A 19,208-nucleotide genomic window follows, 5' to 3' on the forward strand; every position below is an offset into this window, starting at 1 on the left:
ATAGTTATGGGCACATAAAAATATTAAGTAACTTGGGAACTTTTGGTAGAGGCTCAAGTATTTCACCAAAGGAGCTTTTGTCCCTTTGACAGGGTGATTATGACTACTCTTTAACTCCCCAAAAGCTGTTGATTTTGCCGCTTATCCTATGGTAGTTTATATACATTTGTATTTGCTTTACTCTGTAATATGCTATTCATTTTGTCTGTAAAAATTAGCTAATTTAGGCACAAGTGACTTTTTTTTAAAAAGTAAAATTTATTTCTCTGTATACTATACTAATGAAATTGTCCTCTGACTTACCCAGTTGAAGGTTTGAGGAGGAAGCCTATGTATTCTTTCTATTTTAACTTGGCTTCTGATTAGAATTGATTTATGTCTTTTATTTAACAAATACTACGTCCAGTATTTTTTTAGGGATAGGTAAAGGCGTGGATTTTAGGTAGTTCACTAATTTTTAAATAATCTCTCTTTGGCTTGGTTTCTGGATAACTTGTTTTGGTTTAATATTGTATATATTTTTTCTTCTTAATCTTTTCATTTTGTTATATGTCCTGTTGTCTCAGAAGGCGCGTCATTCCTTTCTTTTTGATCTATTCTGATCATCAGGAAATCTGTTATTCATGTAAGACTTAGGAACTCTCTTGTTCTAAGCTATTTTATTCTCTTTATGTTTTTCTTCTAGCGCTGGCTTTCATTTGATTTTTCATCTCTTTTTTGGTCTCTTGTTTTATTTCTTCTAGAAATCCTTATAATCCTTTGATTAAGGTGACTAGGGTAGTGTTTTTTGTTTTTTGTTTTTTTTTGGTTGTTGTTTGTTTGTTTTTAAGTCTGAGATTTTGTATATTCTTTTGTCTTCCCTGGATCTATAAAATTTCCTGATCATTTTTTTAGATCATCTTATGTTTACCCATCTTGCCAGACTTACTTAACTTGGTGGCCAAGCTGTGTTTGGTTTTAACCTATGTTGTCTAGGTTCTTGTCTTTGACTTTCGTTTTCATTGAGTGTTTGTACTCAGAGTGCTGACAGGTTTCATATCCTCTTGTATCTTCTTGATCTTCTTGATGCAGAGAACTACATTCTTAAAAGCTATCAGAGTTAGTTCAGATCAGTGTGCTGCAAACTTTTGGAATCTCTTAAGTGCTTAGGGTTCTGATTGTTTTGGAGTTTCCTCATTGGAGCTCTCCTTCCTCTTCCCTTCAGGCTTCAGCTGTCTTTGAAGATTTTTGGGGTCTGCATTGGAGGATTTTTGTGGTGCTTATTCACTCAGGTTTTTTAATGGACCCTTTGCTTAATATCTATAGGCTTCTAACTGTCCTCTTGTACAGATTGGGACTTGCAATAGATTTCTTGATCATTATTCAATCTAGTGCTTCCCCTCTCTTCCCCCACCTTTTTCACTTTAACTAGAAGTTACCTGGATTTAAATAATACTTTCTGTTACTCTCCTCGCTGGTCACGTAACCTCTCAGACCCCCAGTTTCCTTATCTGTATATAATGAAGGAAGGAACAGGATCAGTTGGCTTCAAATTTCACCCAATATTGAATCTATAGGTTTTTTTTTTCTTGTTTTATTTCACTTGTTTTATTCATAGTTGCTGACTTAACATTTTTTACTTTATTTAGGCCAAAACAACCCTAAAAGTATTTCAGCTAAATGAAGAACGACTTAAAACCTCAATAGAAGATGCATTGGAAGAAAATTCCCATCTTCAGGAAAGCCAAAAACAAGTTTGTAACTCTTTAAAAATTCACTGATTTAAGAGCACTCACATTCCAGATTTGTTTATTCCAGGGCTGGGGATGGATTGGTTCTACACGGTAACATAAAATTTTTTTATAGTCATCATATTATCTTCTCTGTGTGTCTGTTAACTGTAGTAAGATTAGTGTGAGTTCTGTGTTCTCAGTAAGTGGCACATGAATGTGACAAGATAAAACCTGTTCTGTCTTCCTTTTTGTTGAAAATAAGTAAGGTTGACCCTCAATAAAATATATAAAGAAGGTGAAGACATTATTGTGTAGGTTTCACTTTTATATGCTCCTTTCTATCCTCATCCTTTAGAAATGAAAGTAATCTTAGATAATAGTAATCTATTAATGTAATAAGAAATCCACACTGATAGGGATCCATATCCATTAGAGGGCCTGTGCTTCCAGGGAAGTAGTCAGATGCCAAATTTCTACTTTATTAGTGGAGTATCTTTTATGTATGCTTCATCCCTTGTCATAGATGGAGCATTCTTTCTTTCTGTGGATGCTGCTTCTTCTGTTCAACCCCTATCTCCCAATCTCCTTTGTGGTTAAAAGTGATAGGGTGCTGCCATCCCTGCATGGACACTATGTCTAGTAACATCTTGTAATTACAGAGCTGTAAAATGTGGCAACTTTATCATTGGGCCCTTTTCCTATCTTGAGGCAGGAACTTCTACTTCCTTCTCCCCTTATCCCTATGATTCAGAGTAGAAATTTGCTGAGGTAAAAATGCATTTTACTTGTTACCTCACCTTCCTGCCTGTCCAATTTAATCCATTTCTTCTACAATCTACATATGTCTTTTGCCCTTCTATTAATTATATTATATTCTCTGGAACTTTACCTTCCTTGTTGACAAATTGCTCTTTTGTAACTCAAGGAACTATGTGAAGTACTGCTTTCCTCATCTACCAGCACACTGGGGAAGTTTTTTCTAGGGGGAACAGTTGTTTTGCTCTTTGCTCTCTGTTGCCAGTTCCAGGTGTCTTCCCTCCTGCTGCTTTTCTCTGAAAGAGCTTCCTAGATATATATGTTCATTCTACCTTATTATGATATATTTACTTTTAGGTCTACCCTTCTCAAGTAATTCAGTACCTGACACTCTTTTTCTCCACCTCATACTTAAGTATTTCAAAATATGAAATTATTTCCCCTCAAGCATCCCGGAATCTTAGTTTATCAGCATCTTCAGCTTCACTTAGCTCCTTGTTCTTCCATACTCTACCTCTTAAAACTCTTTGATATTGTCCCCACTCTTATGCACAATCAATCAAGAAAATAAACATTTTTAAAGTACTTACCTTGTGCCAAGCACAGTGTGAAGCCCTGGAAATACAATTACAAAGAATAAAATAATACTTATTTATAAGAAGCTCAAGTTGTAAAGAAGGAGTCAATAAACAAAGGTGAAACTATGTAAAGTATAAATATGAAATGAATAAATACAAAGTAGAAGATAGTTTGTGAGGGAGGACATTTCACTAGCATTTTGGGGAACCAGGAAATGCTTCATGTAAAACATGAAAAAAAGGGGAAAGTATGATGCATTAATGAGGAGGGAATGCATTCCAGGTGGGATTTTTTATGTGGATGGCTAATACAAAGGGAGATGTCATATGTATTATATTGTGTGTGAAAAGATGGCCCTATTTTACCTCCAGAATTGGAGTCTGATATTACCTTTTTCTAGTTAGACATTTCAAACTGGATATATAATAGATGACTATTATATTATCTTATTATTATATTATATTATATTATATTATATTATATTATATTATATTATATTATATTATATATCTCAAACTCAGCATCTCCAAAACAGAACTCATTTCTTTTTATCCCCTCTCCCTTGTTACAAAATACACTTTTTCTCCCTATTTCTATCAGGGTACCCCCATTCTTCCAATCATCCAAGTTCACAAAATCAGAATCACCTTCATTCCCTATATTCAGTCAGTTACCAAGTCTTAACAACTTGACTTTCCTAGTCTCTTATATCAGTACCCTTCTCTCTACTTGAGTAGTTCAATTCTTCATAACCTCTTACCTGCATAACAGCAGTCACCTCCTAAATGGATTCTCTACTTCTATTATCTCCCCTTTTTATCTGCTCTCCATAACTGCCTAGAAAACATAGTTTGACTCTATTTTTCTCCTACTCAAGAAGCTTATCTGAAAGTCACATACGTGTTACATTCCATCTATGGGGGACACCTGTCTTTGCATCAGCTGATCTTCCGGCCTGGCATGTATACCCCTCCCACCTCCACCCCTAATTCTTAAAATCCCTGACTTCCTTTAAATATGAACTCAAGCGCTACCTCCTACATCAGTTCTTTCTTCATCCTACAGCTGTTAGTTCCCCCCCAACTAAATTACATTATATTTACTTTATACCTGTAACTGTTTAACCTAATGAAATGTATACTTTTTGAGGGTAGAGACTTGCATGTCTTCACAGTACCGGGCACATAGTAGAGCTTAATAAATGCATCTTGACTGATACCTATAGACTTAAAGACTTAGGAAAGCTGTCACTGTATCGCTTGTGTTTTTTAAGAAATTATCCTCATTTTGGCATACCTTTGTGCCTCTCTCCCAGTATGCTAACCTGGGAACTAAGCATATTTAGATGTCTGAAAGTCAAATACACCATGTCCAGAGTATAGCCCTTTTCAAGATTTCTTTTGCTTTTGGGGACAACAGTTTTTCAACATTGGAGTCCTATCTTTAACTTCTTATTTCCCATATCTAATCAGTTGCGAAGTTTGGGCAGTTCTATCTTGTCAGAATTTCTTGCACTTCTCTTCTTTACTCACAAGGTCAATCTGGTTTGGCTACTCATCACTTATCTATCACCTGGACTATGGAAATAGTTTCCTAATTCATCTATCCGCATTAAATTTCTCCCTTTTAAAATCCATACTTGATGTAGTTGCCAAGCACTGATCTATCATTATTATATTATTATTTTATTATATTATGTTAATTATTATTATAATATTCAGACAGACTCCAGTGGTTCTTTTTTTTAGTTTAGGATAAAACACAAACTTATCAACCTGGCATGAAAAGCCTTGCACAATATGGTTCTAGATTACCTTTTTAGGTTTATTCATAGGTTTCCCTTTCATGCATTCTATATATTCTAGCCAAATTAGTTTGTCTTCTGTTCCCTAAACTCAACATTTCATCTGTTACTTCCTTTCCTTTGTACAGTCTGACCCATGACTGTAATGGATTCTCTTTTGCCCTTGCCTCTTAAAATCTAGGCTTCCTTCAAGTCTCATTCTTATTCCATCTCCTATGAAAAACTATTCTTCCTAGTGGTTAATGTTCTCTTCTTAAACTATTGTAGGTATGCTTATTTAATTTACATGTTCATCTTCCTAATAAAATGTAAATTCCTTGAATACAGGAATTGTTTTTCTTTTACAGTTGTGTCCCCAGCCTCTAACATAGTGCCTTATACATTGCAGATGCTTCATAAATGCTTCTTGGATTAGTGAATACTTGAGTTGAAAGAGTTCTCCTATTTGAAAGCATGGTTAAAAGTAGAAACTAGGGATGCTTCAGAGAGAATTACTGCAATGAAGTGAAGTCTAGACTAAGAAAGAATGAAGAAGCAAAGCTAACTAGAAAGGTAGTTGGTTCTATCCACAGAAACAGAAATTAGAAATAGAGAAATGTTTTAGGGGAAAAATTGAAGACTCCCAGATATGCATCCCCATTTCTTTTCCTTTCATTTTTCTGTCCCCTTTTATTTTCTCATTGCTTCATTCCTTTTTTTTTTAACATTAAAAAAATTTTTTTTTGACTTCCAAATTCTCTTTTTCCCTCCTGCCCCTGCCCTGTTAAGAAACAAGTAATATGATATTAATTATACATGTGAAGTCATGTAAAACATTTTCATATTGTTATCATTTATGTTGCAAAAAAACAAAAAAAAAAAACAAAATGGGAAAAAAGTATGTTTTGATCTGTACTCAAGAGCTCATCAGTTGTTCTCTCTTTGGAGTTGGGTAGCATTTTTCACCATGGATCATTTAGAATTGTTTTGGATCATTGTATTGATCAAAGTAACCAGGTCTTCCATAATTGATTATCTTATGATATTGCTCAGTTGATGGGCATCCTCTCAATTTCCAATTCTTTGCCATCGCAAAAGGACCAGTCCCATTTCTTGCTTCTTTCCTAAGTACTCATTCATTTATCTGATAGATATTTCTTCTTGAATGCTCTATTAATCCCTTGAAGGATCACAGAACTCCTTAATTTTATTTCTTTTACTTAGTATTTCCAATTCTTTAAGCCAATTTTCATATGACATGAATTTGAAACCCTTTAGCATTCTGACTGCCATCTTGTGGACACTCTCCACCCTTTTAAATATCCTACTAAAAAATATCCTTGAGTCTAGAATGGAACTTGATATTCCATATGTGCTTTGATTGGAAAAGACTAAAATCCTGGTTTGTCCACTAATGTTACTTTGAATGCAGCCTAAGATTATATTAGCTTTTTTGGTTGCCATCTCTGCTAAAACGCCTTGACCTTTTTTAGCTAAATTGTGAAGTTGATTTTTCTGAATTCACATGTAAGAGTTTATATTTAGCCTTATGAAATTTCATCTTAATAGAATTTTCCCCAGTGTTGAGATCTTTTGGGATCCTGTGTATTATTGTTTTTTCCAATGCACAGTTTTCTTTGGGGGACAAACCAAAAACAAAATAAAATTTGAGCTGCTCTGAATACTGTAGGTCATCAGGAACTGTTTCTCCACCTGCCCTGAATGACTTCTACTTCACAGCTTTTTTGATGACCTTATAATTACCCTTAGTGCATTCCCCAAGCAAAGTATTGGTAATAGAGTTCAAATAAATGTTATATATATTTATCTACATATGTAAGTGGAAAATATACTAACTACTTTATGGGAATTCTAGCTTTTACGGGAAGCTAAAGGATGGAATGAACGATTAAATGAACTTAATGAACAGAAAAAACTGTTTGAAACTTCTAAAGCAAATATGGAACAAATTATAATTAATAAAGAAAGTCAAATCAAGGTAAGTGTTTGGATTTGAGTTTTAGTTGCTATTTTTGGATTCAGTAGAATGTTTTTTACTTCAGCATTCATTTATTTTAACATGCTGTATTATTGTAAACTTCCTTTATTCTTACTTAAAATTTATATTTGCAAATTAGATGAAACTTATGTGCTATGAGGGTAGACTTTAGCAAATTAAATGTTATCTGGCTTTCTGCCAAGTATTCTTTAGAGTGAGATGTGGCAGTGTAATGTTCATCCTATCCCATTGCTAGGCATGTATTCTAGAAATGTCCAAGAAAGAGAGGTCTCATATCCATCAAAATATTTATAGCAAAACTTTTTGTAGTGGCAAAGAAATGGAAATAAAATAGTTGATAGTCAGATACTGGTGAAAGAAATTATGGTACAAATTGTGCTGGAATATTGATATTGAATTTGAAGAATGAAGAAAAGGTTGGGGATTTCGGAATAAGAAAGCAAAATAAGTGCAAAATAGTCCAATTCTTATTCCAGAATAAGAAAAATAAAGCAAAAAGAGGGCCAGACCAAATAATGTTTAAGAAACTGAGAAAACCTACAGTATATCTTTATCTAGCCTACTTCAAGAAAAGGGAACACTTAGAAGCCTATAGGCACTAAGAAGGTTCTAGTTAGAGGAGCTTCTTGAGAAAAGTGCAGAGCTGGTATGGCTCTTAACCTAAGAAAATTAGAAGCAAATTTTAAAAATCGAAAACTAATAAACATGATAAAATTTTTATGAAAAATAAGAATGGAAAACCAAATTGCCTATATCAGAAATGAAACAAATAATAGCACATAATTATGAAATAAAAGATAGCACCAGAGTTACCCGTTTTATATTTTGTGATGCTTTCTATCTCATATTTGGTCACGAATTGTTACCTTCTCCATAAATCTGACAGATAATCTGTTCTTTGCTCTTCTAATTTGCTTAAAAGTTTTATACAAAAAAAAACCCAATGCAACTAAAATTAGAGATAAAGTAGAAAGTTGGGAAGCAATTTTTACAACAAATGTTTCTGATAAAGGGTTCATTTCTCAAATTACATAGAGAACTGAGTTATTTGCAAATTATTTATATTTATAAACAAATTTGTAAAATATTTAATAATATTTAACATTTATATATTATACATATACATGACAAGGATACCTAAATTAGTTATTGCCATACCAGTCAAGCTAAAAGAATTATTTTTATAGAAACAGAAAAGGTAATTTTAAATTTATTGGGAGGAACAAAAAACTAGAAATCTGAAGAGAAATAATGAAAAAAGGTTGTAAGAAAGGGAGCCTAGCAGCATCAAACTATACTTTAAATCTGTAATCATTAGCCTATTTGGTACTAGTTTAAAAATAAAAGAAAATCAGTCACTGGGGGAAAAAAAATCAGTTAAAAAAAGCAATTAAGTTGTACAGAGTAGAGAAGGCAGTGAACATTGGAGCATAGTGTTCCTTTAACCCAAAGGCTCTGCATGTCTGATAGGCATTTGTTTTTGGATATAAACTGCTGGGAAACCTGGAAAGCAATTTGGCAGGAATTAAGTAAGTTTAGCCTAAAACTTCTAACCACATTGCAAGATGAGTTCCAACTGGATACATGACTTAGATAGAAAAAGTCATATAAATATATTAGAAGAGCAGAGAAGACTTCTTTTGTAGCTAAGAGTTGGGGAAGAATTCATAAAGAATAGAAAGCTCACAAAAAGGCAAAATGAGAAATTTTGATTATATACAATTAAAATGCTTATACAATAAAACCAGTTCAGTTAAAATTAGCAGGGAAATAGTTTAGTGGGAAAAATTCTGTAGCAGTTTTCTCTGATAAAAGTTTGATATCTAAGATATGTAAGAAACTGTTTGAAATGCACAAGAAGAATCATTACATAATAGGTAAACTATGAAAAGATGTAAACATGAAGTTCTCAAATTTGAGCTCTTAAAAGCTATATGAAGAAAATTCTTTAAATCTATAATAATTAGACATACAAATAAAAATAACTATGTGGTTCTATTTCACTCCTCTCAAACTACAAAAGATGACAAAAAGGGAAAGTGACTGTTGTTGGAGCAGTTCTGGGAAGACAGTCAAATATTTACTACTTTGGTCAGGAAATGTTATAGACTGCATTCTGACTCAGCAACACAACTACTTTTCTTCTAGGAATATGGAAAAGGTTTTGGGTTAGGGATAGTGATGAGATATAAAACTGGGGTATGATCTGGTATCTAGGGCCAGTGAGCAGCTAACTTATTGATTTGCCATTTAACTGTGTAGTGCCCTGGAGTGGGTAGGCTCCAAAAATGAGTTGATTAACTTAAGTCTTATTTCATCCCTACAAGCCTTTTTAAAGTAATTTCAGTTACATATTTCTTTGATGATATTTTGTCCTAACTTTTCAGGAATTTTAAGTGACGTGAAATACGTGTTTATTTTTATTTATCATAACTGTTAATACAAAATTAGTTAATCTTGAAAGTACTTCAACAGTAAGTTCAAATATGTTGCAAGATGTTGCTTCTATAAATCACTTTTTCTATGTCTACCCTTTCTTCAGAATCACATAAGAATTTCTTATTTTGGATAGGACAGCAGCATGTGTTTTGGAAAAAGTAATTTTGGTTAGAAAAACTAATCTAAATGACTGAAATATTGTTTTGTTTGAAAGTTTATTTGTTCTACTACTTACACATATGTTAATAATATAGATGAGTATTAAAAAGATATGTTAATTGCTAAAGTATAGACAATATAAAGTAGAATTTGAAATCCATTATTAATATGATAAATAGAATAACTTTTATTTTTTCCTTATTGGTAAATCCCAAGTCTCTGACAGAATGCTTACTGAAGATGAAAGATTGGGCTGTTGCACTGGGGGAAGATAATGTCAATGATAATCATTGTGAAACTGAAATAAACAGTGAATCAGCAATTGGAGACCATTTAGGTATTTTGAAGTTAACGTCTGAAACTTACCATTTTGTTAAAGAATTTGTTAGATGGCTGACTTGTTTGCTTTCAATAATTTTGAAATGTATAAAGCCTACTAATAAGACCATGAAAATTAAATAATTGAAGCATGCCTTGAATAAGTAGATCCAAAATTTTTTCTTTACATTATTATCATTTAATACTCTAATTTTAGGGAAACTTTTTGCTGCTGCTACTATTTTTGGTTGAAATCTGAGAGGTCAGAATTATTTTAGTGTGCTGAAGCCCCATTCACTACATTCTTAAACTAATTTTCCTGACTTTAATTCTATAAATGTTTCCCTTTTTGGTTGGCGATGGAAATAGTGTAAAGGAGTAGCAAATGTTGGTTTTCTAAAACTGTATTTTTTGTATTAGCATTTGTATATTGAAAACAAAGTTATGACCCTAAATTAAAAAAACTTAATGCTATTATATGGTCCTCCATTTAACCCATTATAAAATCATTTGAGAGAAAAAAATGTTTTCTAAATCTTATTTTAATTTATGCTGCAAATTAGTTGGTAATTTGTTGCTATAGGATGCCAAGAAGAGTTAAGGAAATTGGTCATAAGTTGTGACCTCACTTATAATTTTCTTCTTATACTCTCATTCCTGAAAATGTAAGAAATGTTATAATGGGCCTTTCTGGCATTTCTGTTGATATGTTCCAAAGAACAGAATCAAGACAGATTTAAAGCAAATTCCTCATTATACCTAGAAGTGTTATAGTAAAGCCTCAACATAACAAATTTATAACAGTAGATTAACTAAGTGTCATTGCAATTTACTGTTTTGTTAACTTATTGTATTATGTCTGTTCTTATTAATTACTGTAGATGATCACCAAAAGCAGACTGTGAAAAAACTAATTTATGCTGCTAAGGTATGTATTGCCTAATATAAACATCACATGAAAGGAATAAAGAGATATACATTGTATCCATTTTATATCCATAAAATATAGGCATACATATACATTTAAGAATTGATCAGCATTTTATTCATAAAATTTTATTATTGAAGAATCACTGAAATATTTATTTGTTTATTTCTTTCTTTATTAGAGCTTTTAATTTACAAACCATATGCATGGGTAATTTTTCCAACATTGACTCTTGCAAAACCTTTTCTTCCAAATTTTTCCCTCCTTCTCCCCACTCCCTGCCTTAGCTGGCAGGTAGTCCAATACATGTTAAATATGTTAAAATACATGTTAATTCCAATATATGTATGTATATTTATACCTTTACCTTTCTGCACAAGAAGAATCAGATCAAGAAGGAAGAAAAACTGGGAAAGAAAGCAAAATGCAAGCAAATAATAACATAGAGAGTGAGAATGTTATGTTGTGTTCCACACTCTGTTCCCACGGTTCTCTCTCTGGGCATATATGACTTTCTTCATCACTGAACAAGTAGAACTGTTTTGAATCATCTCATTGTTGAAGAAAGCTACGTCCATCAGAATTGATCGTCGGATAGTCTTATTGCCGTGTATAATGATCTCTTGGTTCTGCTCATTTTACTTTTCATCAGTTCATTTAGGTCTCTCCAAGCCTCTCTGAAATCATCCTGCTGGTCATTTCTTACAGAACAATAATATTTCATAGCATTCGTATACCATAATTTATTCAGACATTCTCCAAGTGATGGGTAATCCTCTCAGTTTCCAATTTCTTGCCACTACAAAGAGAGCTGCCACAAACATTTTTGCACATGTGGGTCTCTTTCCCTTCTTTAGTATCTCTTTGGGATATAATCCCAGTAGAAACACTGTTGGATCAAAGGGTATGCAGAGTTTGATAATTTTTTGAGCATAGTTTCAAACTGCTCTCCAGAATAGCTAGATCTATTCACAGGTCCACCAACAATGTATCAGTGTCTCAATTTTCCCACATCCCCTCAAGCATTGGTCATTATCGTTCCCTGTCAGCTTAGCCAATCTGACAGGTGTGTAGGTGGTATCTCAGAATTGTCTTAATTTGCATTTCTCTGATCAGTAGTGATTTGGAGCACTTTTTCATGTAACTACAAATAGTTTCAATTTCTCCATCAGAAAATTGTTCATATCCTTTGACCATTTATCATTTGGAGAATGGTTTGATTTCTTATAAATTTGAATCAATTCTCTATATATTTTAGAAATGAGGCCTTTATCAGCACTTTGAATGTAAAAATGTTTTCCCACTTTATTGCTTCTCTTCTAATCTTGTCTGCATTAGTTTTGTTTGTACAAAAGCTTTTTAACTTAATATAATTAAAATTATCTGTTTTGTGATCAATAATCTCTAATTCTTCTTTGGTCACAAATTCCTTCCTCTATAAATCTGAGAAGTAAACTATCATATGTTCTTCTAATTTGTTTATAATATCATTCTTTATGTCCAGATTGTGAACCCATTTCAACCTTATCTTGGTATATGGTGTTAGGTGTGGGAATATGCCTACTTTCTGCCATACCAGTTTCCAATTTTCCTAGCAGTTTTGGTTAAATAGTGAATTCTTATCCCAAAAGCTGGGGTCTTTGGATTTCTTAAATATTAGATTGCTTTAGTCATTGACTATTTTATTCTGTGAATCTAACCTATTCCACTGATTGACTATTCTATTTCTTAGCCAGTACCAAATGGTTTTGATGACCACTGCTTTATAATATAATTTTAGATCTGGTACAGCTAGGCCACCTTCATTTGCTTGTTTTTTAATTAATTCCTTTGAAATTCTTGACCTTTTGTTCTTCCAGATGAATTTTGTTGTTATTTTTTCTAGGTCAGTAAAATAGTTTCTTGGGAGTTTGATTGGTATAGCACTAAATAAATAGATTAGTTTAGGTAGGAATGTGATCTTTATTATATTTTCTTGACCTATCCCAGAGCACTTGGATTTTTCCAATTGCTTGGATCTGACTTTATTTTTGTGTCTTTCCACACAAACAACAAAGAATGTTTTGTAGTTTTGCTCATATATTTCCTGACTTTCCTTTGGCAGATAGATTCCCAAATATTTTATACTATTGACAGTTATTTTACATGGAATTTTTCTTCGTATTTCTTGCTGTTGGATTTTGTTAGTGATGTATAAAAATGTTGATGATTTATGTGGATTTATTTTGTATCCTGCAACTTTGCTAAAGTTGTGGATTGCTTCTAATAGTTTTTTAGTTGATTCTCTAGGGTTCTCTTAAGTATATCATCATATCATCTGCAACGAATGATAATTTGGTTTCCTCATTACCTACTCTTAATTCCTTTAATCTCTTTTTCTTAGCATTGCCAAAACTAGCATTTCTAATACAATATTGAATAGTAATGGTGATAGTGGGCAACTTTGTTTCATCCCTGATCTTATTGGGAATGGTTCCAGTTTATCCCCGTTACATATGATGCTTGCTGATGGTTTTTAATAAATACTACTGATTATTTTAAGGAAAAGTCCATTTATTCCTATAATCTTTAGTGTTTTTAATAGGAATGGGTGTTGGATTTTATCAAATGCTTTTTCAGCATCTATTGATAATCATATGGTTTTGGTTAACTTGGATATTGATATAGTCAATTATGTTAATAGTTGCATTCCTGGTATAAATCCTACTTGGTTGTGGTGTATTATCCTGGGAATGATTTTTTGTAATCTCTTTGCTAATATTTTATTTAAGATTTTTGCATCACAAGAAAACTGGGACACTGATGCATTGTTGGTGGAGTTGTGAATGAATCCAACCATTCTGGAGAGCAATCTGGAATTATGCCCAAAAAGTTATCAAACTGTGCATACCCTTTGATCCAGCAGTGCTACTACTGGGCTTATACCCCAAAGAGATACTAAAGAAGGGAAAGGGACCAGTATGTGCCAAAATGTTTGTGGCAGCCCTGTTTGTAGTGGCCAGAAATTGGAAAATGAATGGATGCCCATCAGTTGGAGAATGGTTGGGTAAATTGTGGTATATGAATGTTATGGAATATTATTGTTCTGTAAGAAATGACAAGTAGGATAAATACAGCAGGTTTGGAGAGACTTACAAGAACTGATGCTAAGTGAAATGAACAGAACCAAGAGATCATTATATACTTCAACAGCGAAACTGTATGAGGATGTATGCTGATGGAAGTGGATTTCTTTGACAAAGAGAAGATCTAACTCAGTTTCAATTGATCAGTGATGGACAGAAGCAGCTACACCCAAAGAAAGAACACTGGGACATGAATGTAAACTGTTTGGATTTTTGTTTTTCTTCCCGGGTTATTTTTACCTTCTGAATCCAATTCTTCCTGCGCAACAAGAGAACTGTTTGGTTCTGTACACATATGTTGTATCTATTGTGACCTATTTAACATGTATAGGACTGCTTGCCATCTGGGGGAGGGGGTGGAGGGAGGGAGGGGAAAAATCGGAACAGAAGTGAGTGCAAGGGATAATGTAAAAAATTACCCAGGCATGGGTCTGTCAATAAAAAGTTATAATTATTTTTTTTAAAAAAAAGGAAAAAAAAGAAAAGGACCAAGATCTTATACTTAGGCAGCTCAAAAAAAAAAAAAAAAAGATATTTGCATATAATTTTCTTTCTCTGTTTTCGTCCTACCTGGTTTGGGTATCAGTACCATGTCTGTGTCAAAAAAGGAATTTGATAAGAATTCTTCATTCCCTATTTTTTCAAATTGTTTATATAGTTTTGGAGGTAATTGTTCTTTAAATGTTTGATAGAATTCACATGTAAATCCATCTGCTCCTGGGGATTTTTTCTTAGGGAATTGATCAATAGCTTGTTCTATTTAGTTTTCTAAAACGGGACTGTTTAAATAAATATTTCCTCCTCTGTTAGTCTAGGCACTCTATATTTTTGTAGGTATTCTTCCATTTCACTTAGGTTGTCAAATTGTCATAAAGTTGGTCAAAGTAATTACTGATAATTGCTCTAGTTTCCTCTTCATTGGTGGATAGTTCTCCCTTTTCATTTTTGAGACTAACAATTTTATTTTCCTCTCAACTTTTTCTAATCAAATTAATGGTTTATCTATTTTGTTGTTTTTTTCCATAAAACCAACAATCTTAGTTTTATTTATCAATTCAATAGTTTTTTTAGTTTCAATTTTATTGCTCTCTCCTTTTATTTTTAGAATTTCAAGTTTGGTATTTGAATGGGGGGTTTTAATTTGTTCTTTTTCTAGGTTTTTTTTTTTTGTTGCAAGCCCAATTCATTGAACTTTTCTTTCTCTATTTTATGCAAGTAAGCATTTAGAGATAAAATTTCTCCTTATTATTGCTTTGCCTCATCCTACAAATTTGTCTGTTGTCTCATTATTGTCCGTTCTCTTGGATGAATTATCAATTATGTCTGTAATTTGCTGTTTCACCCATTCATTCTTTAGAATGAGATTATTTAGTTTCCTATTACTTTTTTAGCCTATTTTCCCCTGCCCTTTTATTGAATGTAATTTTCATTGCATTGTGATCTGAAAAAAATGCATTTACTATTTCTGCCTTTCTGCATTTGATTTTGAGGTCTTTATGTCCTAATATATGGTCAGTTTTTCTATAGGTTCCATGAACTTCTGGAAAGAAAGAAAGTGCTGGAAAGACTCCTTTCTGTCTCCATTCAACTTTCTCCAAAGATCTATCATAGATAGCTTTTCTAATATTCTGTTTACCTCTTTAACTTCTTTCTTATTTATTTTGTGGATGATTTATTTAGTTCTGAGAGAGCAAGGTTGAGATCTCCCACTATTATATTTTTGCTGTCTATTTCTTCTTTCTTCTTGCAACTCTCTTAATTTCTTCTTTAGGAATTTAGATGTTACACCACTTGGTGCATATATGTTTAATGTTGATATTGCTTCATTATTTATGGTACTCTTTAGCAAAATATAGTTTCCTTCCTTATCTCTTTTAATTAGATCAATTTTTGCTTTTGTTTGATCTGAGATCAAGATGACTACTGCTTTTTTTTACTTCACTGAAGCATAATAGATTCTGCTCCAACCTTTTACCTTTCCTTTGTATGTATCACTCTGCTTTAAATGTGTTTCTTGTAAACAACATATTGTTTACAAGCCATATTCTGGCTTTTAATCCAGTCTGCTATCCACTTATGCTTTATGGGAGAGTTCACTCCATTCACATTTATAGTTAAAACTACCACTTCTTTATTTCTTGCCATCTCATTTGTAATGTCTGGGGTAGCTCTCTGGAGGGCCTCAGGATCAGTCAGGGTCAGTATCAATCAATGTCCTTGGTATTTAGGAGGAGACGTGAAGGAGGCAGGCAAGCTGTCAAGTGGCTCATCAAAGATAGATCCTGGACTCTGGAGTCTGGAGCCTGAAGTCTTCCCTGCTGAGCATGCTGCAGCAGAGAGCTTCTGATTCTCTCCCTCAGCCCTCCAATCCTTCCCTATAATTACCTCACCACAGCACATTCAGCAGGCGCCAATCATGAGGAGAGCCATCACATCACCATATCATCTGAGTATATGTTATAGAGCCATTATATCATATTGTGTAGATACTTAGCCTTAACTACTCTGTTGTCTTAGTTTCAAGTACACCTTTTCAGAGTTCAAGCCCTCTGCAATTGTTCCAGCCATCTACACTTATTGACCCCAAATTGTACTTTTCTTTCTTTTTCCCCTTTCCTTCCTCCCCAGTATTTTACTTATGAGCACTCCTTGCCTCAAGCAGTCCTCCTCCTTTAAAGATCCTCCCCTTTTCTTATACCTTTCCCATACTATTTCTGTTTTCCCTTCTATTTAGCCTACCCCTTCCCTTTTCAGCTTTCTCCTCCCACTTTTCTATAGGGTGAGAGAAGTTTCTCAGTGAAACCAAGTATATATAATATTCTTTCTTTGAGCCAAATCTGATGAGAATATAATTCACACAGTATTTATCACCCTCCCCTCTTTTCCTCAGTTACAATAGATTTTCTTTGCCTCTTTCCAAGATGTAATATCCCTCATTTTACCTCCATTTCCCTCCCGCTTTTTTTTTTTTTTTTACAATTATTTTCCCACTTCTAGTTTTTTTTTTAATATTATAATGGTAAAATCAGATTATACATGTACTCTCTATGTACACCCATAACAGAAATACAGTTCTCAAGAGTTTTTTTCTTTTTACCTTTTTATGCTTCTCTTATGTGTCATCTTATGTGTCAAAGTTTTTGCTTAGCTCTGGTCTTTTCATCATAAATAAAAGGAATTCACCAGTTTCATTGAATGTCCATCTTCTTCCCTGAAAGAAAATGTTCAGTTTAGCAGGGTTATTTATTTTTGGCTGTATTCCAAGTTCCTTTGCCTTTCAGAATATCAGATTGCAGGCCCTTCAATCCTTTAAAGTAAAAGCTGCTAGGTCCTGAGTAATCCTTATTTTTGCTCATCAGTATTTGAATTGTTTCTTTCTGGGTGCTTGTAGTATTTTTTCCTTGGTCTGGTAGTTGTGAAATTTATCCACGATATTCTTTGGGGTCTCTTTCAGGAGGTGTTCAGTGATTTTTTTTTTTTTTTTAATTTAATAGCCTTTTATTTACAGGATATATACATGGGTAACTTTACAGCATTAACAATTGCCAAACCTCTTGTTCCAATTTTTCACCTCTTACCCCCCCCACCTCCTCCCCTAGATGGCAGGATGACCAGTAGATGTTAAATATATTAAAATATAAATTAGATACACAATAAGTATTCAGTGAATTTTTTCAGTGGTCATTTTATCTTCTGATTCTAACCCTGTGACATCCAGGCAGTTCTCGTTGATGATTTTCTGAAAAATAATGTCTAGGCTCTTTTTTTCTTCATGGATTTTAGTGAGTCCAATAATCCTTATATTGTCTCTAGATCTATTTTCCAGGTCGGTTGTTTTCCCAATTAGCTATTTACTTTTTTTTTCTATTTTTTCATTTTTTTGGTTTTGCTTGACTGATTCTTGTTATCTCATTGAGTCATTAATTTCCATTTGTTCAGTTCTGAATTTTAGTGAATTACTTTCTTCATTTACTTTTTTTTACTTCTTTTTGTATTTGTCCAATTGAATTTTTAAATGAGTTGTTTTGTTCTTTGGAATTTTTTTCCATTTCACAAATTCTGTTTTTTAAGGAGTTATTTTCTTTTTCCCTTTTTGCCTCTTCCCAGGATGTAATTTCCTTTTTTGTTTTTCTGGGAATTGTTTTCCATTTTTATCAAATCTATCTTTTAATGAGTTATATGCCTTTTCCAATCTCTCTTGCAAAGTTTTCATTTTCTTTCCCCTTTTTTCTTCTCTCTTTTAAGATCCTTTTTAATTTTTTCTAGGAGAACCTTGTGTGATGTGGACCAAGTTATATCACCTTTTGAGGCTTCATCTGGAGACAGTATACTTTTAGTCTCTTCAGGGTTTGAACTCTGTTCTTCTCTTTCACCATAAAAGTTGTCTATCATCAGATTTCTCTTTTTTACTCATTAAAAAAAAAAAGTTAAGATCTTTTAGGGCAGGGGAGGTTTTCCAAACTTCCTCTATAGAAAGCAGCTTCCTCTATAAGCAGCTCGTCAGCGCTGAGTCAGTGCTGACTCACTCCCGATGCTAGGTGGGCATGACCAGATCCTATGAGATTCTGGGGTTTTGGAGTTCACTATTTACCTTTTGTGTTTGTGTTGGATGTTTTCTAATTTCTCTGCTGATGTACTGTACTGGTCTGCAACTAAGGCAGAGTAGCCAACACCACTGTAGATTCCTGTAGATTCCTCCCCGTAGATTGTTCACTATGTGGAATCTACACCATACTTCGTAGTCCGCAATGCCAGGGACTCTGCGCTGTCTGCAGTGGCGTCTGTGCTCAGCTGCTTGTGTTTGGCTGCTTTCCTCCCATTTCCAATTGAAACAGATCTTTTCTGGCAATCCTTGAAATTATCTTCTTCTAATAATTTGTTGCACTCCCAGTACTTGTGGATTCTGCTGATTCAGAGCTAATTTAGAGGCTGGATTTGCTAATTCGTCTAAAGGTTGTAGGAAAAGGTCAGAAAGAAATGTGTGTCCTTTCTGCCATCTTGGCTCTGCCCCTAGAAGTCCCATTGAAATGTTTAATTTTATGAATCCTTACTTTTTGACATTTTTTATTACATAAATTCCTAGGTTTGATTTGTAATGAACAATTGTGTCATCATATTTGCACTATATATTTTCTTTTTTATACAATTCACTTTTTCTTTCTCTTAATCTCCATCCTTACTCCATTTTTTGTAATAAGTACAAGATACATTTTTTTCATCTCTTCCTTATTAGTAATTTGCTTTTTCATATATCCTCATGTAGTCTTTTTTCAAGAAATATCAATTGTATTTAATTAAAGTAAGCGCTGGCAACCTGAGAATGTAAGGCTTAATTGGCCAAGAAATATTTCCTTATAGTCATCCTTCCAGATTTGTGAAGTAGTAAAAT

The 19,208-nt window shown here is 33.3% G+C and overlaps 1 protein-coding gene across 7 annotated transcripts in view; it reads left to right on the plus strand.

Moving 5' to 3' along the window:
- MIA2 (MIA SH3 domain ER export factor 2) overlaps positions 1 to 19,208 on the plus strand; it is a 129,163-nt gene that overhangs the window by 76,790 nt on the left and 33,165 nt on the right. For all 7 annotated transcript variants that reach the window (XM_031952963.1, XM_031952959.1, XM_031952958.1 and 4 more), the window contains 4 exons: positions 1,629 to 1,733; positions 6,707 to 6,829; positions 9,665 to 9,785; positions 10,648 to 10,694. In XM_031952963.1, the coding sequence (XP_031808823.1) occupies positions 1,629 to 1,733; positions 6,707 to 6,829; positions 9,665 to 9,785; positions 10,648 to 10,694 (396 nt within the window). The remainder of the gene's footprint in view (positions 1 to 1,628; positions 1,734 to 6,706; positions 6,830 to 9,664; positions 9,786 to 10,647; positions 10,695 to 19,208) is intronic.

The sequence above is a fragment of the Sarcophilus harrisii genome, chromosome 2 (genome assembly GCF_902635505.1).
Source record: "Sarcophilus harrisii chromosome 2, mSarHar1.11, whole genome shotgun sequence".
Taxonomy (NCBI): domain Eukaryota; kingdom Metazoa; phylum Chordata; class Mammalia; order Dasyuromorphia; family Dasyuridae; genus Sarcophilus; species Sarcophilus harrisii.